This window comes from Salminus brasiliensis, chromosome 5 (genome assembly GCF_030463535.1).
Source record: "Salminus brasiliensis chromosome 5, fSalBra1.hap2, whole genome shotgun sequence".
Taxonomy (NCBI): Eukaryota; Metazoa; Chordata; class Actinopteri; order Characiformes; family Bryconidae; genus Salminus; species Salminus brasiliensis.
The window spans coordinates 43,747,155-43,771,667 of record NC_132882.1 but is presented as its reverse complement, the minus strand read 5'-3'; the positions used below and the strand labels follow the sequence as shown (position 1 = coordinate 43,771,667).

Sequence of the window (24,513 nt, the reverse complement as noted above, 5' to 3'; positions counted from 1 at the left end):
TGAGAGAGAAGAGAAAGAGAGAAGAGAAAGAGGGAGAGCGAAAGAGAGAGAGAAGAGAAGAGGGAGAAGAGAAAGAGAGAGAGAAGAGAAAGAGGGAGAGCGAAAGAGAGAGAGAAGAGAAAGAGGGAGAGCGAAAGAGAGAGAGAAGAGAAAGAGGGAGAGCGAAAAGAGAGAAGAGAAAGAGGGAGAGGCGAAAGAGAGAGAGAAGAGAAAGAGGGAGAGCGAAAGAGAGAGAGAAGAGAAAGAGGGAGAGCGAAAGAGAGAGAGAAGAGAAAGAGGGAGAGCGAAAGAGAGAGAGAAGAGAAAGAGGGAGAGCGAAAGAGAGAAGAGAAAGAGGGAGAGCGCGAGAGAGAGAGAAGACAAAGAGGGAGAGCGAAAGAGAGAGAGAAGAGAAAGAGGGAGAGCGAAAGAGAGAGAGAAGAGAAAGCAAAAGCGAGAGAGCATGAAAGAAAGAAAAACAGAGCATGGAAGAGAGAGAGAGGAGAAAGAGCGAGAGTGTGTGTGTGTATAGGAAAAAGTGGTGGGAGACATAAAGGTTGAAGCTCAGTGTGTGTGTGTGTGTGTGTGTGTGTGTGTGTGTGTGTGTGTGTGTGTCCACTGGTAAACATGAGCTTAGCTGGGAGCCCATGCAGTGACACAGCCTGTCACCAAACACACACACACACACACACACACACACACCTGGCTACCCTGATTGTTGAAGAACACTTGTGATGGTAAGTAAAGGAAGCACAGACTGAGACATTACACTGCTGTGTGTGTGTGTGTGTGTGTGTGTGTGTGTGTGTGAGAGAGAGAGAGATGGTTAAATGTGTCGGCTAAAGCTGATTAAGTCCTGCTGATCTTCATTACATAACACTCACCTCACACACACACACACACACACACACACTCACCCCATAGGGGGCCTGGATTACAACCACCACAAACACAGCTGAATTTGGTCTTGAACTTGCCGGACCGGGGACTGCCCTGTCGTCTAGCCATCACCAGTTTGGCTCTTGTCCAAGTGGACCAGACCCTGTTTACACCTGGTCTTCAGGAGCAGCAGGGTCATATCTGAATAAGCCCCTCCCACAACACGCCACCTCCCCAAGCTGTGCTCCCTCAGGCTCCGGCTGCTGATGCATAGCGGCGGCATAGGATCCCGGGCAATACATCATCCAAAAGAATTGTTACTGTGACAGGCCTGGGGCAGCGCGCGCGCACACGCGCACACACACACACACACACACACACACACACGCACACACACACACACGCACACACACACACACACACACACACACTCTAATTAATCTCAGAAATGATTGAGGCATAGTTGCTGCTTGGCTGGGTTTTCCTCTCCTTCATACATTCTGTCCATCTTCATGTCAGTTACCTTAGAGTCTCTCTCTTGCTCTCGCGCTCTCTCTCTTGCTCTCGCGCTCTCTCTCTGTATGTCTCTCTCTCTCTCTCTCTCTCTCCTCCAGGGAGAGATTACCTCCTCAGCTGGAGCAAATAAAGCCTACTGCATTACGCAAGACACTGATGATGTAACCACACTCACTAACTCACCACACACACACACACACACACACACACACACACACCAACAGCCAGCCACACCATGGCAACCTGCATCAGCCGCTCGGACGTACAGAATCAAAACAGACTGCATCAACACCGATGTCAGCAGCTCTTACAATCAGCGCAGCTATAGTTAGTTATACACCTCTCTCTCTCTCTCTCACACACACACACACACACACACACACACACACACACACTGCTGCTCCTCTTAGTCAAATCCACAAATGAAAGCCCCACAGCTGTGAGCCCACCAGAACAGGGAAATTCCCCATTTGCACATAGTTCCCCCACCCCACCCCACCCGGCACCCCACCCAAAGCACGGCCTGAAACCTCCATCCCTACGGAACCTACACTCCCTCTCGTACCACCAACACACCTCTGACATCTCCGTCCTCCTTCCTTGGAGCACTTTCGGTAGGTACTGACCACTGCATCCCGGGACACCCCGCAAAAGACCTGCCTGATGTTCTGGAGATGTGGATGATGTTCTGACCCGGTCAACGTCTAGACATCCTGCAGCCCCCTCAAGTCCGGGCAGTGTCCGAGTGAGCCCATATGGGGACGGGGGACGTGTCCCTGGCTATACGCAACGTGTGCGCGAGGGCAATTTATGAGAATGTGTCTAGAAACACTGTGTGAAGCCAAATGTCCAGAAACTACAAGTGGCCTGTAATCACATCTGATTGGCTGGATTTTGCAGGACGGGCAGATCAAGGGAAAATATGGAGGGCAAATGCACACCTGAAATCATCGTTAGCATCAAGGCTATTGCAGCTAACGAAAAACCGCTCCGGGTCTTACTTAAGGTGGTGCAGACTTGCAGAATTGTGGATGTGGTTTAGGGTGCAGCGTGATCTACTGTGAATTGTGTACGAATTTACACCGTGTAGCTGAAGGCTGGGGTGGGGTGGGGTGGGGGGGGGTTGTACTTTAGACAATAGGTAAGCTGAAGGCTCTTTGAAGAGCTGAGGTTAGGAGCAGTGTAAGCCTGGCTTTGGGCACTTTTTTGGTGTCTGCAGCGAAGGAGAACTCGAGATTAGCAGTGATTTCAGAGGTCTAATAGGCTTCCACTAAGGCCCCGGGGGGGCGCGAGTTCCATCCCGAGCCATGCGGCTTTGCCATCAGCAGCCGGAGCCAGAGAGAGCACAATATGCCGTGCCTTCTCTGGGTGGGTGTCTCCAATCCAAAACATCCTGAAAGCAGAACTGATATTGAGTAGGTCCCCCACATCCTGCCCAGACAGCTCTGACCGGTCAGAGGCATCCTGTGGCCACCAGGTGGGTGGGAGGCCTACCCTGTCGTCGGTAATTCACCGGTTATCCTTCCTCGGAGCACTTTTGGTAGGTTCTGACCACTGCATACTACTGTGGAACACCCCCATAAGACCTGTCTGAGCTGGACAAGACCTTTAAGTCCTATAAGCTGTGAGTTAGGTGGGTGGGATGGAGGAGGCCTCCATATACATCAGCGAGCCCTTCCTTTTGGTAGGTACTGACCACTGCATACCACACCCCTGATGTTTTGGAGGAGACGTTCTGACCCAGTCGTCAAGCCATCACCGTTTGGTTGAGGCATGGACTCCAACCCAAGACCTCGGAGAGTGTCCGGTGGTCTTCGGCAGCAAGGTGGTCCAATTCATCCACCACTTCGTATTGAATACTGGACTGGACGCGAGAGCGGCGGAGAGAGAATGAGAGAGGGCTAGCTCGCTCTGTGTGAACTTTCTCCCCTCTCGCATGCTGCTGGTGAACATCATTACGTAACAGGGTGAAGAGGGGACGCCGCCACACACACACACACACACACACACACACACACACACACGAGTGCACAGTCCACTGAGCAGAGATATAAACCAGAACCTGGCAGGAGGCGGCAAAACTGAGAGATTCCCCACATTGCCGAAAGTTTATGGACACCATATAAGCTGCATCCCTTGCTGACACACAGACGTGCGAATGCAGGTCACATACAGCTTGTCTAGAGAAATCCTGCCAATAGAATAGGACTCTCTCCGAAGCAGATAACATGACCCTGTTAACACCGTGCTGCCTGATAATGCCAGGCGTGGGCTAGAGGAGGGCTATGAAGCCCCCCAGCGTTGAGCTGTGTAAAAAAGGAAGAACGCAAGTCATCCAGCACGCTTGGGATGAGCTGGGGATGCTGAGGTGGTGCGGTGGTGATCATCATCATCCTCCTCCTCCTCCTCCTCCTCCAACATCCTGATCAGCTCCTGATGCTGGATGCAATCAAATCCTCACAGCGATGCTCCTCCAAACCTAGTAGAAAGCCTTCTCCTTCTTCTTCTTCCCAGGGCAGAGACAACTTCTCCAAGAAAGCTGGATCCCTTGATTTCGGAAGAAACAATGAAGGAGCAGGTGTCCCAATACTTTTGTCAAACAAAAAATAACGCTTCTACAGCTTTTTTTGTGGAAACCACCCGCAACAAGGCATCTGGTGAACCTTCACCACAAATAAGATCCAACATAGGCCAGACCAATCTGTGCATATACTCAAATCTCCACGGAACCAGAGCCTGGACCCATAGGCCTGGTCTTAAAGACATGGACTAAGCCCAGCCTCATACTCAACTGGCGCATAAAGGGGTTAACGTATGGTGGGCCTTTGAGCGCTCTACAGGAAATAAGCTACACTGAACAAGTGCTATGCAGATGTGGAATCTGCCACGGTCACAGTACTGCCCACTCGCCCGGCCAAGTCACACCTTCAGCCCACTTTCAGAAGATCTGCAGACCTACATAGTTACACCGCCAATATACCGTACCCTACCGTACACCTAGGGAGGACACTGGAGGCACATGGGTATCCACTGTAGTTAGGATGATGAGACCCCCACCTTCTTCAAGCCCCGATATCATATCTACAGTGGATCCCAGTGTTTTACACACAAGCGGCAATCCCGGGCGTCCCAACTGGGGTAAGTCCATGCTGGCCCAACATATGGATGCCGACCAGGGTCAGTGAAGGGACCAGGAGGGGTCAAACATGGGCCTCTCATCTCCCCTATAGTTTCTAGACTGGCACATGGGCCTAGATGGGACTGTGACGATGGGGGCATTTCCATTCGGGAAGCCCAACTGGGTCCCAGTAAGGACATTCTATACAAACCCAAGGTGGCCAGCAGCATCGCCAAGCCGCCAGTAATGGCCAGTAATGGTGCTGATGCCGTTTGGGGCCCCTGTGCAGCCTCGGCTCAGTCAGAAGCCTTAATCCCCAACCCCCCACCCCCCCCCCCCTTCAACAACAATCACTCTCTGTTCCGGAGGCAAGTCCTGAGTCGCCTCGTACAGCCTGTTGTGCGCTGGAGTTTGGCCCGCATGAGCCTGAGCATTGCGTAATCGGCCAAACCACGTCTGCGGCTAAAAATGGCGTGGTTAAAACAATTATGAGCTGAGTGCTCTGGCCAGAGAGAGAGCGCGCGCACACACACACACACACACACACATATCTATACAAGAGGCCGCTTAAAGCCTGAGGTCATCTTCAGGCCAAATATCGACAGAACACCAGGCCAGGCCAGGCATCCAAGCTGCATCCAAAAAGGTCGTCCAGAGAGCCTAGTCTCCCGCTGTAGGCCACACAGCGCTGGGACGTCTGAACGCCGTCTGGCGAAACCTCAGTGTGGCCAAGAATCGTTAACATTTAATGCCTTGACTTTCCTATAAATACAGCTGCTCTCTTCTCCAATCAGTTATCTATTATTCACCACACACACACACACACTTCCACTCCTCTCTCAAAGTGGTCAGGGGGTGGAGAAGGTTATGTGCTTTTATAACCCAGGAGGTCGGAAGGTCAGGAGCGACAACGGGTGGCAGAACGCTCCTACTGAAGATCCACTCCTGAGCGGAAAAGCTCCACCACGTCCAACCGTGAGGAGGACGGCTACAACAGGAGACGACCAGGGCGAGCTCCACCTCCGTCAGCCAAGGACAGAAAGCCGGGTGACCTGGCTGGAGAACACCGGCCTTGTGGGCTTGAGACATGGGCATCGTCAGTCATCGGGGTCAGTAGTAGTAGTAGTAGTAGTACTGGTCATAGCGGGATGCACATGGTCAGCAACCGGACTCAAACAGGCCATCACTACCACCTCCACCAGCCTGGACTGCATGCTGGGCCGAATTCTGCCCCGGCTACGTCTCTCTACGTCGGCCTGTGCTCCCGAGCTGCTGCGGCCTCAGCTTTCTGTTCTCGGCTGAAAGGAGCGAGACCCGACGTGGTTCTTCTGCTGCCGTCGCCCATCCAACCGTACGGAGGGGTTCTCGGAGCTACTGTAGCCTTTCTGTTGGCTCCGACCAATACAAGGCGTTGGAGCGCCTGGTGCTCTGCGACGTGATTGGCTTGGTGAGGGAGTAGTTACACGGGGGCTAAACTGCACTGCAGAAGGGCCAATTCTTCGTGTGGAGGTTAAGGGACAAAGGCATAACCTGTAACCGAAGTACAACCGGCAGATGTAGCGAGAGCGGGAGCCAACGAGAAAGCGCGCGAGAGAGAGAGAGAGAGAGAGAGAGAGAGAGACGGCGAGGGAGGGGGGTGGGGTGGGATGGGGTGGAGGGAGGGAGTAATGGAAGATGAGATGCCACTGGGGCATTTCAGCATGGATTGGTGACAGACCATGAGATGATGGGTGCACAGAAATGGAAGTAGTGTGTGCGCTCGTCCCTGTGTGGGGTTAAAGAGACGTGGACATAATCGATGTTTAAAAGGTTTTACTCCATAGGGACACACACACACACACACACACACACACACACACACACACACACACACACACACTCTCGGAGGTTCTGTGCACGTACACAAGTCAGCTGTCGCACTGGTGTAAACAATCATTTGGCTGTAGTGGGTCCAGCAGGATGGTATTTAAAAATCTAAAATTCGGTGGGTTTCCATTGCTGGGGGTGAAGGGCGGAGCTTGGTGTTTGGTTAATTAGCATAACCAATTAAAATTCATCCTACGGTCTACCAGATTCGGCAGCCTAGTACACTAAATATTACCGTACGAATTATTACCCCGTTTTGTGCTAACGAGAAGCGCAAGCTCTAGGTATCAGAGCCGCTGCACTTGCATCGTTATCCGCCATTTGTTTTTCTTCAGATGAGTACGTAGCTCCTCCCATTCCGTTTCGCACTGCATTGTGGGATAATAGTCTCCAGCCAGTTGGAAACAGAGTACGTATCGTGAATATCTGAGCACTCTGGAACTAATGCCGGATCAATTCTTGGTGGCATGGATTCCACAAGATGCCGAGAACGTTCTGAGCGCCCCCTAGTGGACAGCCGTCCACGTGCATTTCTGGACAAGCTGAGGGGTGGAGAAGCATGTGGGCTGAGGTGGTAGAGTAATACTACAGGGTAATACTCTCCCACTTCTGTCTGGTTGGTTGTTTGCTGGACCGTCTAGTATGGTACACCCTGCCCTATTATTCATCACACATACACACACACACACATAGGTATACTTATACACACTTACTGATTAATGGCAAAGCAATAACGAAGAACACGTTTAAACACAGTGTGAGCGAGTGAGCGGGCGAGCGAGGGAAAAATCTGAAAGAGAGAGAGAGAGAGAGAGAGTTTTAAACATGATCTCACATTCCTGACTGGAAGAGAAAAGGGGTAAGCATAGGGGAGTGGGGGAGGGAAGAGAGAGAGAGAGAGAGAGAGAGAGAGAGAGAGAGAGAGAGAGAGAGAGGGAGGGAGAGAGGGGGTTAAGATGGCGCCAGACAACGTTTGAATTCCCGGCAGTCGACCACACACACACACACACACACACACACACACACACACACACTTTTTCTTCTGTGGCACCCGGTACGGTGCAAGAACAGAAGAGTGTGTATGCTAACTTCCCTTTCAGATGTATTATTAGAACAATGTCCTCATATTCTCTCTCACACACACACACATATATACACACAGCACCCATCCCAAAAATGCCCTACACACACCCCTAACACACACACATTCCCAGATAAAAACAGACTGCAAATATGCAAAGACTGCAGGTCCAATATGGAAGAGAGGCTTACAGCAAAAGGACAGCAAAAGTGTGTGTGTGTGTGTGTGTGTGTGTGTGTGTGTGGTTGGTTAAAAACTCCCCCCTAACTTTAGAGGTGGGTTTCCCAGGCAGGGCCTAACTCCAGTCCTGGATAGCACAGGGAAGCTAAGGGAAGGGTCAGGCCTCAGCAACTCGTGTAAAGTGGTCAGTCACTGCTAGGCAAGTCCTATAGCTGCGAGGAGAGCGAGGAGTGCCCCCCCCCCTTTAAGTGTGGGACCCTCGTAGGGGTCTGAAGGGGATAACATTCTCAGTCCATGTGTGTGGCCAGAGCTCCTTCCCCTCGCTGCTGGAGTGAGCCACGGTGCCCTGAGAAACGGGCACACTTTAACACACTGCAGGTGTTACGCTGAGTCACCGTTATCATGATAATACACACCTATACACACCTATACACACACACACACACACACACACGCTGGCATCCGTCCACTGCTCTCCACCGACTTTTAAGGATCTTCCGACACACAGAATGAACTTCTGGTGGTCTTGTGATGGGTCCACACTACAGAAGCACATTACATTTATCAGCCTTGGGGGGTGACGGGTGTGGTGGTGGTGGTGGTGGGTGGGGGTTGGTTAACCTTCTTCTGCTCCTGTGTTGAGACGGGAGTCAAAAAAATGAAGGCCCCCGAGCAGTAAACGTGTGCAGACAGGGCTCTAGACCGAACATTTCCCACCCCGAAAACATTCAGCAGTTCAAATCCCTCCATTTGCCACGTCCAGACAGGAGCGCTCTGCTAATCAGCTAAAGGGCTAACGTGGGCTCAGCTGACCGGGACAGGTCACTGCTTTAGACACGCTGGCACAGATCTGAGGGTTCGAAGCTCATCGCAGCTCCAGCTCCTGAAAGCCACTGTTTCTGTGTCTGAAGCTAGGTGATCAAACATGGCGAGTAGCGAACGCAGAGCTAGCTGTGGGGACACGTTCATGGCATGAGTCAACAGGCAGCGTGACCGAGAAAAGCAGGGAAGAGGAACGTTCTGCCAGAGGGCCGTCAGGTGAGGTATCCAGACATCAAAAGATACTGGGCCTGGCTTCCTACTAACCAAGCAGCTCATCTGCTCACAGGTCCAGGATCAGGTCCAGGACTACAACTCCCTTAAAAACAAACCGACCAACCAAATCAGTCACATGTTTGACTTCCTTCTGATCAACAAATGAACAAACTCATGGGTCTGGCTACCTTTAAGCCAACCAACCAGATCACTCACATGCCTGGCTTCCTTCTAGTCAACCAATCAAATCAGTCATGGGCCTGGCTTCCTTCTAACCAACCAACCAAATCAGCCGTGGGCCTGGCTTCCTTCTAGTCAACCAACCAAATCAGTCATATGCCTGGCTTCCTTCTAGTCAACCAACCAAATCAGTCATGGGCCTGGCTTCCTTCTAACCAACCAACCAAATCAGTCATGGGTCTGGCTTTCTTCTAGTCAACCAACCAACCAAATCAGTCATGGGCCTGGCTTCCTTCTAACCAACCAACCAAATCAGTCATGGGCCTGGCTTCCTTCTAACCAACCAACCAAATCAGTCGTGGGCCTGGCTTCCTTCTAACCAACCAACCAAATCAGTCATGGGCCTGGCTTCCTTCTAACCAACCAACCAAATCAGTCGTGGGCCTGGCTTCCTTCTAACCAACCAACCAACCAAATCAGTCGTGGGCCTGGCTTCCTTCTAACCAACCAACCAACCAAATCAGTTGTGGGCCTGGCTTCCTTCTAACCAACCAACCAACCAAATCAGTCGTGGGCCTGGCTTCCTTCCAACCTTCTCTCCTCAGTCAGTAGTGGAATAGCTGCTGGTGCATCGTATCAATGACACTGCGCGTCTCTCTTGCCTAGAACCTGCTCTTGCGACTGCTGTTATTCATAGCGGCCAACGAAAATCACGCAAACTGCAGGTAGCAAGTAATCGACGGGTGCGCGTATAGCTGAACAGTCCCGGCCTGGTTGAGGCCGAGGCCGAGAGAAAGCAAAGAAACTCCCGTTTGAAGGGCTTAGTGCAGGAGCCCAGTAGCAGCAGCCCTCAGGCAGCGCGGCGGAGTCCAACTCTCAGCCAAAGGCTTCACACATACAACACACCGACAGGCTCCCACCACCCTGATAATACATCGAGCCCACCGTGTAAAGGTTACGTCCCTGTCTGTGTGTGTGTGTGTGAGTGTGTTCATCTCGGGAAGCAAGCTTTTCCAAGAAAGAAGTGCAACGTGCGAGACTCTGCATGTGTGTGAAGAAGTGTGTGAGGTGAGCGTGAGTGTGTGTGTGTGTGTGTGTGTATTTGTGCAAGGATTTTCCTGGAACAAGTAATGCAACACAGGCTGTAGTGATTTAAGCTCCGAACAGGAATGTGGGAGGTCCACGTTTTCTACCAAAACAGATCAGTGTGTGTGTGTGTGTGTGTGTGTGTTCCACGTTTGATGAACCATAAAGTGACGCTCCCATTACTGGCCATCAATACCAACACACTGCCCATTATGTAAAATCAATACCTTACTATAGACGGTCACTTACACACTGGCCGGAACGTCCTTAATACCAGCCTCTCACCGCCGCCTACAGACCACTGCAGCCACCCAGTTGTCCCCCGAAACCACGACTGGGTGGGATTCGCCCCCCGTTGAACGACTAGCATCAACAACCAACAGCGCTCCTGTTTTGGCTACGCTAATCTCATAATCCCAAATTTTTTTGCATGTGAAATTTAGCAAATACCTCAATTTTAGTGAGCTTTCACCAGGAAATGAGCTAATTAGCATTAGCATTCAGGTAGATTGTGCTAATCCACACTAGTAAACAGCTGTAAAACCACAGAATCTGCTAGAAATTAGACTGAAGTCTAATCCGATCTACTATGTTTGTACTTTTTAAACCGAGAGTTAGCTTTAGACACTAGCTTTAGCTGCTGTTTTGGCCGCTAACCGGGAACGTCAGCACACTTATCAGTTCCAATAAAGCTCGGTTTGGTTCTCCTCACTGAATTAAGGTCACAAATGAACTCTGTCTGGAGATTGTCTACAGCAGCTGAGGGTCAGGTCTATTACTGGCACCTCTGCTAGGGCAAAGCTAATGATCGGAAGTGGATCAGAACCTTAAAAGCAGATCCTATTAAAAAAGCCTGAATCGGCCTTCGATCCTCAGTCACAGCACTCCTTTGGCGAATGTTGACCAGCAAACCAATGGCCAGCAGCGCTCTTAGCTTGGCTACAGTAACCCCATAATGCAGAAGATGCTAATGTTAGCAATGTGGCATCTTCATGGAAAGTTGTAGAGCCGCCCCTGTGGAGCAGCGAACCTCTATAATCATCAGCTTCCATCATACGAACACGGTCCACACCACGGCGTCTCGCTGCCGTCCTCCGAGCCAAGGGTGGGAGAGTGAGAGAGACAAAGACAGAGAGAGAGAGAGAGAGAGAGAGAGAGAGAGAGAGAGAGGGAGAGAGAGAAAGAAAGGAGAGAGAGAGAGAAAGAAAGGAGAGAGAGAGAGAAAGAAAGGAGAGAGAGAAAGAGAGAGAGAGAGAGAGAAAGAGAGAGACAGAGAGAGAGAGAGAAAGAAAGAGAGAGACAGAGAGACAGACAGACAGAGAGAGAGAGAGAGAAAGGAGAGAGAGGGAAGGAGAGAGAGAGAGAGAAAGGAGAGAGAGAGAGAGAAAGAAAGGAGAGAGAGAGAGAGAGAGAGAAAGGAGAGAGAGAAAGAGAGAGAGAAAGAAAGGAGAGAGAGAGAGAGAGAGAGAGAGAGAAAGAGTGAGAGAGATTGAAAGAAAGAGAGCGAGAGAGAGAGATTGAGCGAGAGAGATTGAGCGAGAGAGCAGAAGGCCTCGCTCTCGCGGTGTTGAGTAAACCCTGGTGCAGTCACCTTGGTGAAGCCATTAGCCTGCATACTTTACCCAGTAAAACCAGGGAGTGTCCCGCTCAGCCAGTCCCAGAACTAGGTCACATCCCGTCACAAGAGCCTCTGTTTAACTCCGCTCCCAACAGCTGGCCACAGTTATGCGCCAGTGTGAGTGTGTGTGTGTGTGTTTGGCGGAGGATAAGTGGGTGTGGGAGAACGACAGATCCTCTACCTGTACGGGCTTTCCAGAACCGAGCTGGGAGGAGAGGGTGACAACAGCGCGGGTCTGTTCATCTCCTGACCTCCACGGAAGTGCCGAGCGTTCCAGACGGGCTGAGTCCGGAGTTCTCGGTGCCTTTAAAGCAACATGGCTGATCTCTGACCCCAGATTCAGTCAGTCGGCCTAGACACGCTCGGTTTCCGAGGCGTGCTTCCCTGGTTTAGAGTGGGAGATGCTAGGCTAACGCTGCTAAGAAAGACTGGAGTTGGACTGTCACCAGTCTCATCTCCTTTATGCTTTTTTAAGGTGAAGACATGAGGAGTGTTGGGATGAGACTGGGGACAGTCCGAGTCCAGTGTTTGTTAGCAAGGTTAGCGTAGCATTGTCAGCTATTCAGCTAATCGACTGCATTTGGGGTAATTGGGAAACCCCGTTCCTGAGAGTGCAGATGCTACCATGAGGGAGGCGGGAGGGAGGCGGGAGGAAGGGCCCTCACTGGGCCCTCATGTCGTTGGATTTCCAGTATGTGATTGGTGGGCATGTGTGTGTGTGTGTGTGTGTTGGAATGTAGGGTGAGGGGTGCGGCTATAGAGGGTCATCAAGTCAGGGTCACAAACACACACACACACACACACACACACACACACACACACACACACACACGTGCCTACCGACCCACGCCCCGCCCCATCCCGTCCCGAATCCGCACACAAGGGCCTCTGTGTCTCCTGATGATCCATAAATGACACCAACACATGGACGAGCTCCCGGTCTACGCGGCCATCCCAGCCCCATTATAGGAACAGGACAGGCGTCCGTCCATGCATACACACACACACACACACACACACACACACACAGAGAGACAGGGTCGTGTTACCCCGTTACACCGAGAAGACACACGCCCCCTATTGTTCTCACCAGGGAAAAATAAACAAACCAGCATTCAGTCACACAGAGGACATCCCATTCGTCATGCAAGTTTACACACCATCCTTTCCACTGCACACACACAAAAAAACCTTATATGTGCAGATAAACACACACACACACACACACACACACACACACACACACACTTCCATTACATCACGGCACCTCCACGCCTTCAGAGCTCCAACAGTACCAGCAGTAATAGCAGCTCCTATGGTACTTCCTCTAGTGCTCCTGGCCTGTCCGAGCACATCAGGCTGAACTAGGGGGCGTCCTGAAGAAATCAGGACACCCCTTATTCAAACATCTGGGCGTCTGATCTTCATTTAAACAATACAGAGAAACGGAGGTAATCTAACTAAACACTTAACACAGGATTCCCCAATTAAGGTTGTTTTTTTTTTTAACCCCGTTCTGATCCGAGTGTCTTAACACTATCGGACTATCCAATCTGATCCGATCCGATCCAATCTTTGGGTTTCTGTACGTAATCCAGCCCCACGGCTTAAGTAGATTGTGCTAATTTACACTAGTAAACAAACAGCTGTAAAACCACAGAATCTGCTAGAAATTAGACTGAAGTCTAATCCGATCTACTATGTTTGTACTTTTTAAAATGAGAGTTTAGCTTTAGAAACTAGCTTTGGCTGCTGTTTTGGCTGCTAACTGGGAACATCAGCACACTTATCGGTTCTAATAAAGCTCGGTTTGGTTCTCCTCGGAACCTTAAAAACCAATCCCATTAAAAAAAGCCTGAATCGGCCTCCGATCCTCAGATTACTTGTATATAATGTGTAAAATCCGAATCAGCAGCAGATGATTAGACCCTGGATCGAGAGGAGTCGTGCCTTTAAAGCAATATTTCAGCAACAGTATCTAATAAACATGACTGATCTCTGACCCCAGATTCAGTCAGTCGGCCTAGACACGTTCGGGTTTCCGAGGTTCCGTGCTTCCCTGGTTTGGAATGGGAGATGCTAGGCTAACGCTGCTAAGAAAGACTGGAGTTGGACTGTCACCAGTCTCATCTCCGAACACAACTGGTTTCGTTTCTGCTTTTTTAAGGCCAAGAAATGAGGAGCACTGGGGTGAGACTGGGGACAGTCCGAGTCCAGTGTTTGTTAGCAAGGTTAGCCTAGCATTTTTAGCTATTCAGCTACTCGACTGCCTGAATCGGCCTCCAATCCTGAGGTTACTTTTATTTAACGTGAAAAATCCAGATGATTAGACCCTGGTTCGAGAGGAGTCTGGAGGAGCCCGTTTTAGCCAAACCTCATTCAGACATTCAGTCTGGTGGTGAAGTGAGTGGTGAGGATCACTCTTTCGGTTAGGGGTGTCCTCATTTTTTCACAAGGCCACATGTAGAGGTTGTAAACTTCCATGTGTGGCATTTTCAGACATGCAGAACGGGCCTTCTTTGTGCTGAGCCGCGGCGTGATGGGACGTTGTTTGAAAGGACTTTGATGAAAAAAGGAAAAGGCAGCGGGCAAATAAAGATCTCTCACACACACACACACACACACACACACACACACACACAGCTCGTTGAAAGGGCACACCAGCATGTAAACACTGTGTGAGAGGTGAGTGCAGATGCTCAACTCGTTCCAGAGTAACTGAAACAGCTGTCTGACACACTCTCGGCTCACTCCTCCCAACCAATCACAGGGCTTCTACTGGGCTCAGCGGTGAGCTTTATTTATGTATTTATTTATTTGTTTGTTTGTTTGTTTGTTTGTTTGTTTTTCACTACTTCACACAGTGGACACTGAAGTTATCCTCGCGTTCAGGATTCTCCTGATTATTATCTGCAGCCGGTGGGATGAATTTACTCCGAAAAATCTTCTACGAAATTTTTTCCGTTATTTTTTGTTTTTACGTAGTTTTCTGTAAATTTGGCTCATTTAATATCAGATCCTCCAAAGAAACCGACCCGCCGGCCTCTCCGAGCACACAGTGAGTCCCTAAACCACAGCGACACCACCTGTGATGGTCAGCGCGAATTTGCCCGGACGTATCGCCCACACGCTCCCCTGTTTGAGCTCGGAGTGCTAGCTTAAGCTTCGTGTGCTGGAGCTTCCAGGGTCTTAACCATCCCCTCTCGGCGCCCACCTCAGTCGAACGGTTCAGCCTTTATGCTCAGGACTTTTTACGCTGAATTACGCTCTCCAGCTTCCAACTACGGCGCGGGTTAAAACTGTGATGCGCGATGATGTTTATTTCTTTAAAACGATATTTTCAATCAGTTCAACCAATCAGATCCAGTCATAAAGAGTCATAAAGTGCCGCCACTTTATTAAAACATGCCAAAAACTTGCTTTCATAATCAATACAGCAACAGATCCATGATCTGGTCTTAACTCTGCACGGTTAGCCAAGTTAGCAAGCAGCTTTTTAGAGCGCTTACCTAGAAATAAACTGCATTAATAAATAAATCTATTAAATATTAAATCGTTTAAACCTTGGTAAAGGCTTATTCTGTGGCATACCTTTAGTATTCACATCTTTTCTTTTGGAGTTTTAAGTCATAAATGACCCAGAAATACAAACACACCAGTAATGCTCTACACACCCAGCCTAAAAAACTGAATAAATAACTAAATAAATAAATAAATAAGCTGCACTGGATATGAATCACTCACCATGATGGATGGAGCATGGACGTAATTACTGCACGGCAATCTTCCACAGCCTAAAGAAGTAAACCGATCCACCTAATATACAAATAACAGCAGCTTTGTTGTCTTTTTAATATACCATAAGCTGCTTTGAAGAAGCTAAGACGTCAACAGAAGGTCAGATAAGGCCCAAATAACGTTGAACCCAACGTTCGCCATAGGACTTGCAAAGCATGAGCAGCCAATCAGCCAAGACATGCTTGACTGTGCGGTTTGCTTCTCAAGTTACCAGAGTGTATCCAAGGCTAACAATGCTAACAAACGCTGGATTTCAACGGTCATCGATCTCGTCTTTGTAAATACACATAAAAAAAGGCTCTTTACTTGTTTCACACGAACAAATCTGAGTTCGTCAGACCACATTACAGCTCACTTTAGCCTACAAATCAATGTTTACATTGACAGTAGCCTTGTCTTTTCAATAAATTCTTTGTTTTGTACTTGTTTATGCCGAGACAGGATCGGTAACGGTCGAAATCCAGGGTTCGTTAGCATTGTTAGCCTTGTATTCGCTGTGTTAGCGCAAGACGGCTTTTTAATATAGAATATTAATTGTAAGAGACCAGCGAGATGAAGGTAAGACATCAACAGGAGGTCAGAAAAGGCCCAAATAACGTTGTTTTAACTCTGTCGAACCCAACGTTCGCCATTATTACCTCGCCGTAGGACACGAGTGTTCACACTGGCTACAGTGAAGTGGATCAGTGGAGGCCGAGCCACATGGACCAAGTGATAATAAATAATAATAAATAATAAAGAAATAAATATAAAGAAATATAAATATAAAATGTCCCTCCCGGGACAACCGAAACACCAGTATCAGCTGCCCCCGCGACGGTGTAGATGCATGTGACTACGACCTTATCAGGATGCGATCCAGATGCTGGTCACATGACGTGAGCAGGTGTAAACGGGGACTAAACGTCAGTTGCAGAACAGGCGACTACCGCCTTGCTAAACTAATCTTCTAATCTTCTAAGGATCTAATGTTCTTCAAAGGCGACAGCTAGCCAAGTTAGCGATCTTAGCGAAGGCCGGAGAACCCCCGCAGGCTCGAAATAAGGGCCTGAACGTCAGTTGTAGTTAGTCTGTGAGTGGGCCAGCTGTCTCTGAGTCAGTCAGGGAAAGTTCTGAATACAGTCAGAGCTGTTCCACGTACACCACGTAGCCTAAAGGTGCTACTGGTGTCGGATTCTTCATTTGCGAGCTAGGACGTTCGAGTTTCGACAACCTCGTCTCAAACCAGGGGTCTTTTATGACATCATAAGGACTCTTGTTCGGCAATTATATGGCGATTCCAGGTTCAGTCAATGGGCCGGGCTGGTGCTGACCGAGTGTGTTGACTGTACTCTCAGAGACTGAGCGGATACTGACGCGTCCGTCAAGAGAGAAAAAAAAAACAAACAGAAAAAAGTGTGTGTGTGTGTGTGTGTGTCTTATCGACTCTGATTCATGTGGCGAGTGCTTTTTGATGAAGCGGATAGCGTCTTCATTACATAGACACACACACACACACATACAGGCCCACACATCTTATCAGGATGCGCAGCCACTCAAGATAACGCATTGTTTCAGCTTCTTGTTGCCATGGAAAACTAAGCGCTTTCAGAGAAAATCCTCTCGCTGCGAGAAGACGTTGGAGACGCGCTCCTGTGGGTGTGTGAACTTGCAGGTACGAGCGCGGACTGAAGCCATGCTGAAAAGAATCTGACGAACAGAGCAGCCTGAAACCACATCCTCTTCTCAGTACTGTATCTCTCTCTCGCACTCGCAGCACTCCAACTATCAGGGTCACGGTGCGGCCCGCCGAGTCGTAGATTGACAAAACCGCAAAGGCAGTTGTTGTAGTAGTAGTAGCAGCAGCAGCAGCAGCAGGCGGTGGCTGACTTTACCACTTACGCAAACACAGCAGCACTGCGCGGCGATAATCGGCGTTATTTTAAGTAATGGTGCTCTGATTTATCTGGAGGGCGACGGTCTTAAATCGTAGATACTTCAACATCATAATAATAATAATAATATTAATTTTAAGGCGGATTGCTTGGTAAATACTATGCAATTACCGTCTACACCACACCAGACCACACACAGACCCATGGTGCCTGTTTACACCTTGATTCCGAAATAAAATCCGAACAGATTCGCCCCCAACTGGCTTTCCCGGAACTGGCAACGGAGATCGTGGTCATTTTTGAGGAACGGCGGGGGTTCCACAATGCCAATGACCACCAGACGGTTCTCCCGGCTCTATCCGAGAAGGCAAAGGACTCGTTAAACTATTCCAATCCGTCCACATCCGCATTTCCACTTCCAGTCTGGAAATAAACCACATTCCGTTCACACTTGCGTCAACTGTGGTCAAGATGTTATCACAAATGGATCGCGGTGCAGCCTGGGGCGTGTTTACACCTGGCTTTTCATGTGGTCGAAGCGAAATCCGAGCGTGATCCGACCGCTGAACCCACCAAAAACGCTGGTTAAGGCCAGGGGTAAACAGGCCCCTGGCGTATCAAGGGGGTTCATTTAGCACTCCCGGGCCTAAATAAAGCCTTGAGAACGTGACTGTTTCCCCAAAGCCAGTCATTTAGTCTGGTTTCTTGTTTTTCCAGCTTCAACACACCTCATTTAGCTCAAGGAGGGCTTGAGAAGTAGGTAATGGGTATAATTCAGCGCTTCAGGTGAACGGAGAACGTCCAACCTGCGGAGTGCTGCTAGACGGAGGTCTTTGGGAAGCATCAGCACCGAGAATCTCTGGGAACTTCTCAGATTTTCTAGACAGTTAAACCTTCAGGACAACCTGAAGAAACTAGAGCTTTCTAGGAACACGGCGGTGATAGAAAACAGGCATCCGAAGTTTTACACTACTCAGAACACATACGCAAGTTCACAGGTTGTTTTAGATAATACCAATAGACAATAGCATGCATTGTGGACCTCAGAACCTCTGGTTGCCATCATCACCACCACTGGGAGCTTAGGCAAGTTGGCAGGTTTCTCGACACTGCACCATTTCACCAAGTCACCGTCCACTCTGAATGACACTGTTTACATCTCAATGACTGAATTATGCAGAAATTTTGACCCCCGCCACCACCACCACCACCACCTCCACCCCTTTTTAATGAGAGATCGTGTGTCTGCTCAGGCATGTCTAGACAGGTGTAGTATCAGATGTTTTCAGTCCATGTGACGGCTGGCCACAGCCAGATAGCTAGCGCTAAATCCCTCGTCGCTTCAATAATAATGCATTGGGACTGTAGCAGCTATCTTACCTAAACTACCTACCCCCCCAATGCCATTGTAGCGTCAAACTACTGCCCTGAGTTTCACCATAGGCGATTATATTTATGGTGCTGTATGTTCGATCACAGACAAATACTATTATACTACCACTGATGATATCCTAAAAATGCTTCGGAAACTATATCGTATATCACGAAAAAAAAAAGAGATACTAAGATACTTTGAGAGAGTTTCTTGATAAGTTGAGATGATACGCCGTTACTTTGAGAGTCGATTCCCGATATGTTGAGATGTTTTGATATAACGATATAGTTTGCGAAGCATATCTAGGATATAATGAGTGCTTAACAAACACTGACTAACTATACGTTTCATCGCAAAGACGATGAATGAATGAATGAATATGAACGGTAGTGTAATAGTATTTGTCTGCAATCGAACGTGCAGCGCCAGAAATATCGCACATAGCGAAAATGTCTTTAAATATCGTGATAGTGTTTTTACGCTTTTTTATGCTTGTTGTGCAGTTACGATAAAACGTGCAGTTAGTCAGGGTCCGTTACGCACCGATGATATCCTAAAAATGCTTCGGAAAGTATATCGCATATCACGATAAAAAAAAATGAGATACTAAGATACTTTGAGAGAGTTTCTTGATACGTTGAGATGCTACGTCGTTACTTGGAGAGTCGATTCTCGATATGTTGAGATGTTAAGTCATTGTTTTGAGATGCTAAGCAATTTCTTAAGAACAAGACACTCTATCATTATGCTGAGATACTTTATTATTCCCATTTTAAGTCATTATTTTCAGCTACTTTCTCAAGATTTTGAGATGACCATCATTTTGAGATGCTAAGTCATTACTCTGAGACCCCACCTCATTATTTCTGAGATACGGAGTAATTATTTTGAGACTTTTCAAGAAGTTTGAGACATTTCAAGATAGTACGTCAGAACAATGAGAAATTAAGTCATTCGTTTATTGGTTATTCCGAGAAATCGCTAGTTTGAGAACATTTCTGTGACGGCCAGCTACAATAATAATGCAATAATTGGGACTGCAGCAGCTAGCTAACCTAAACTACCGACCTCAAACCACTGCACCGCCACTGCACAACAAGCGTAAAAGCGTAAAAACACTGTATCACGATATTTAAAGACATTTTCGCTATGTGCGATATTTCTGCCGCTGCACGTTCGATCGCAGACAAATACTATTACACTGCCATTCATTACAGTCTTTACGATAAAACGTGCAGTTAGTCAGGGTCCGTTAAGCCCTGATGATATCCTAAAAATGCTTCGAAAACTATATTGTTATATCAAAATTACTAAATTAATCTCTAGGCGATACGATATACCGTTATATTGCCCACCCTCGATTTGCAATGTAGCTGATACAGGCCTAACGTTATTGCTAGCTAGCTTCGGTGGCTAACGGAAGGCTACAGTCAGGCAAACTTGGATAGCAAACATTTCTGACGTGGAAAAAAAGGATTAAGGCTAACTTTCCCAGTGAGGGAAGACGTATAGAGACTAGATTAAACCCTAATATGGATTCCTGAACAGCAAAACACCGAAAAACACCACATTTATCAATGTTATCGAAGTTGAAACCGCATCGGTCCAAGCCTGGCTAGCTAAATCTGAAAGCCGCTGCCTACACTACTGGTCTTTTCTGGTCAGCTTAGTCATAAAACGGCCCGTTAACAACTGTAAACTATAAACAAGTTCTTTATAAATATGGAATAGGGCTCAAACTTTTAGGAATAATTTGCGGGAGGAAGTAAACAAGCCGTTCGTTGCCGATTTGGCTTATCGTTCAAATGCTCCGTTCCACCTTAAATCCTGCAGCGGTCTCACTCCAGCGCGCGCACAGCCTCCCCTATTAAACCACTGCCGTTTTTAAGGTGGAACGGAAAATTATATAAAAACTAATCACGACGTTCCGACTTCGTTAAAGCATCTCATACTTTGATCAAAACACAACCTACATGCTGACAGTCGAGACAAAACGGTAGTAGCGGATCGTTTTACGGCGTTAGGCTGGTTAGCTATAATCGTCCTGTGCTTCCCTGTGTTTACAAAGTCATCGTGATTCAACAGGTAGCCCGCGTTGCCATGTTGAACCATGCTGAACTATTATAAACACAATTATTAATCTTTGACATTAATAAAGTACAGTTTTACTCTGTTTTGCAAATGATGGAACATGTTTGTTTGGTTTTTTTTGCATTACTTTTATACTAATAAAAGTCTAAGTCTAGAACACGTCCACTTCAGGTGATGGTGCAGTAATGTGCACATTTTAAACCCTTCCCGTAAATAACACACACGATAATTGTGTGAAAATAAACAATGCAATAATGCAATACTGTAAGAAACATTACATTACATGCAGGCGTGCATGTGCCGAGGCACGGTACAAATCCACCCCGGGATTTAGGTTCAACTGCTTGGGGGAGCGCAGCTGCAGCCGAGCTGCCCTGGCGGCTGGGACAAAAGCCCGGGGTGGATTTGAACTCTCCGGACCCGGATTTGCTACCGCTGCGCTGAAGAAAATGCGGTGTTGGTTTGATTTCCAGGGTTTAAAATGAAGCAGAAGTCAACCTGAAGATGGAAAGACTAATAATAAAACTGTGTGAGTCGTGCTGACACGTTAAAGCGCTGCTGTCCGTTCAGGCGAGGCTGTGGAAGCGAAGGCGAGCGGGCTGACTGAGCTGCCCCGGGGAGAGCACGGAGCTCGGGTGTCAACAACAGCGTTTCGCCCCCCGTAATGCAGGAAGGTCGGGAGCGGAAAAGCATGGATGCCCATTCCCGCCACTTACACACAAATACACACAAATATATATGTTATAATTATTAAGTGACTTGCTATACTGTTATTTTGAGATACCATCATTGCTTTGAGATACTTTCCTGACATGTTGAGATGCTAAGTCATTATTTTGAGATACTTTCCTGACATGTTGAGATGCTAAGTCATTATTTTGAGATACTTTCCTGACATGTTGAGATGCTAAGTCATTATTTTGAGATACTTTCCTGACATGTTGAGATGCTAAGTCATTATTTTTTGGGTGTCTTGATCTATTGAGATACCAAGTCATTATTTTTTAAATCCCATCTCATTATTTTTGAGATACTGTCTTAATGTGTTGAAATTCCAAGGCATCATTTTGAGACGCTAAGTCATTGTTTTTGAGATACTTTCTCAGTATTGTGAGATGATAATGTTGAGATACTATCATTATTTAGCGACACACAATATGTTGAGATGCCAAGTCATTGTTTTGGGATACTTTCTTCATATTTTGAGATACCAAGTTATTATTTTTGAGATATTTTCTTGATATGTTGAAATTCCAAGGCATCATTTTGAGATGCCAAGTCATTTTTGAGATAATCATGTTGAGATATTTTGAGTTTCTTGATATGTTGTTGTTTTTGAGATACTTTCTTCATATTTTGAGATACCAAGTAATTCATTTTTTTATTATTTCTCCATATTTTAAAACAATCCTTATTTTGAGATACCAAGTCATTATTTTTGAGATGATCATGTTGAGATACTAAGTTATTTTGAGTTTCTTGATATGTTGAGCTGTCACTATTGTTGAGATACTTTCTTCATATTTTGAGATACCGAGTCACAATATTTGAGATACTTTCTTTATATTCTGAGATACCGAGTCACAATATTTGAGATACTTTCTTCATATTCTGAGATACCGAGTCACAATATTTGAGATACTTTCTTCATATTCTAAGATACCGAGTCACTATTTTTGAGATACTTTCTTCATATTTTGAGATACTGAGTCACAATATTTGAGATACTTTCTTTATATTCTGAGATACTGAGTCACAATATTTGAGATACTTTCTTTATATTCTGAGATACTGAGTCACAATATTTGAGATACTTTCTCCATATTCTGAGATACCGAGTCACAATATTTGAGATACTTTCTTCATATTTTGAGATACCGAGTCACAATATTTGAGATACTTTCTTCATATTCTGAGATACCGAGTCACAATATTTGAGATACTTTCTTCATATTCTAAGATACCGAGTCACTATTTTTGAGATACTTTCTTCATATTTTGAGATACTGAGTCACAATATTTGAGATACTTTCTTCATATTTTGAGATACAGAGTCACTATTTTTGAGATACTTTCTTCATATTTTGAGATACCGAGTCACAATATTTGAGATACTTTCTTCATATTCTGAGATACCGAGTCACAATATTTGAGATACTTTCTTCATATTCTGAGATACAGAGTCACAATATTTGAGATACTTTCTTCATATTTTGAGATACCGAGTCACAATATTTGAGATACTTTCTCCATACTCTGAGATACCAAGTCACTATTTCTGAGATACTATCTCGATGTTAAAATCCAAAGGCATCATTTTGAGATGTTTTGATCATTATTTCCAGATACCAAGTAACTTTGAGAGTTTCTCGACATGTTGAGATGCTAAGCAAGTACTCTGAGCTCTCGTTATGCTGAGATATCTCATTATAAACTCATTTTGAGATACTTTCTCCATTCTTTGAGACGCTTACTGAGGTCGTTACTGACCCACCACCTCCTTCATGTGAGACTTTCTTGATATTTGGTGCAAACGGGTCTTCAGTCGTTCGTTCACAGGCGATTTCTCGCTATTCTGTCATAATATCTCGTTATCGTGAGATAGTTTCTGGACGGTTCGAGATGCTTTACGCTGGAAGTGGCGGGGTTGGGCTTCCACCGAGAAGAGGCTGAACTTACCCGAGTCCCCCGGGGTTTTCATGCTGGAAAGTTGTGTGTTGGGAGAGACGAGATGCGGCCTAGCTCCGGGCTCCGGGCTCCGGCAGCGCGGCGAAACTTTCCCCTTCTTAAGCCGCCTCTCGGTGACAACTTCCAGCCTCCGGTGCGGCCGCGGCCGCCGTCCTCCTCCTCCTCTTCTTCCTCCTCCTTCTCCTCCTCCTCCTCCTCCCGCGTTTCCTCTCACTCTCACCCCACACACACACACTCTCTCACACACTCTCACACACACCCCTCCCCAACAGCGCAGAGTTGGGAGAGTGGAAGTTGATCCACACAAAACTAGTGTGGAAACTAGCGGAGGTTCCCAAACGGCTCTCCCGCAGCCGCGCTCTCCTCAGCGGCGTCCTGGTGTGAAACAACCGGCCGGAGCTCCTCGCTCAGTGTCGCTGCTGCTGCTGCTGCTGCTGCTGCTGTTAGCGCGAGTTGTTGTTGTTGTTGTTGTTGTTGTTGTTGTTGTTTGTTGTTGTGACATTTTCAGATCTTCTCTCCGGCTTTAAAGCAGCATCTCGCGCCCAGTAAACAAGCTCTCCGGAGTCAGTCGGTCAGCTCCTCCACTCCTTCTTCCACTGTGTGACTTTTCTTTCCTCCCTTCTTCTTTTCTTCCTCCACCCTCCACAGTCCGTAACACTCTCTCTCTCTCTCTCTTACTCTCCCTCTATGTCTCTCTCTCTCTCTCTCCCTCTCTGGTGTCGTGTTTCGCCCACATGAGGAGGAGGAGGAGAAGAAGGAGGGAGGAGGGAGGAGGGAGGGAGGGAGGTGTGGGCGTGGCCTGTGCGTGAGTGTAGGCGGGGCCACGCAGGCACCGTCACTCGCCGTACACGACGCGCCGTCGCCATGGACACCGTCGTCGCCACCGGCCGAGGTGACGTCACGGCACCGTCCTACGAGAGCGCCGCCCCGGCGAGCGAATCAGCGTCTTCTCGAAAGCTGACGTCAGTGTGTGTGTGTGTGTGTGTGTGTGTGAGTGTGAGTGTGCGCGAGCGAGCGAGTGTGTACTTGTTTACTTCTTTCACATCTTGCGTAAGTCAATAAAACAAACAAACAAAAAAGATTAAACCCGTGTATTGGAAATTCATCAATATGACTGATTGATTATTTGATTATTTAAAAATGAAATAT

General features: G+C 47.5%; 1 protein-coding gene across 1 annotated transcript in view; it reads right to left on the bottom strand.

Annotated features, from left to right (window-relative positions):
• Positions 1 to 23,545, bottom strand: part of erfl3 (Ets2 repressor factor like 3) — a 58,582-nt gene extending 35,037 nt beyond the window's left edge. The window contains exon 1 of the mRNA XM_072680517.1: positions 23,356 to 23,545. Coding sequence (XP_072536618.1) covers positions 23,356 to 23,377 — 22 coding nt within the window. The 5' untranslated portion in view covers positions 23,378 to 23,545. The remainder of the gene's footprint in view (positions 1 to 23,355) is intronic.
• Between the last annotated feature and the right edge of the window lie 968 nt (positions 23,546 to 24,513).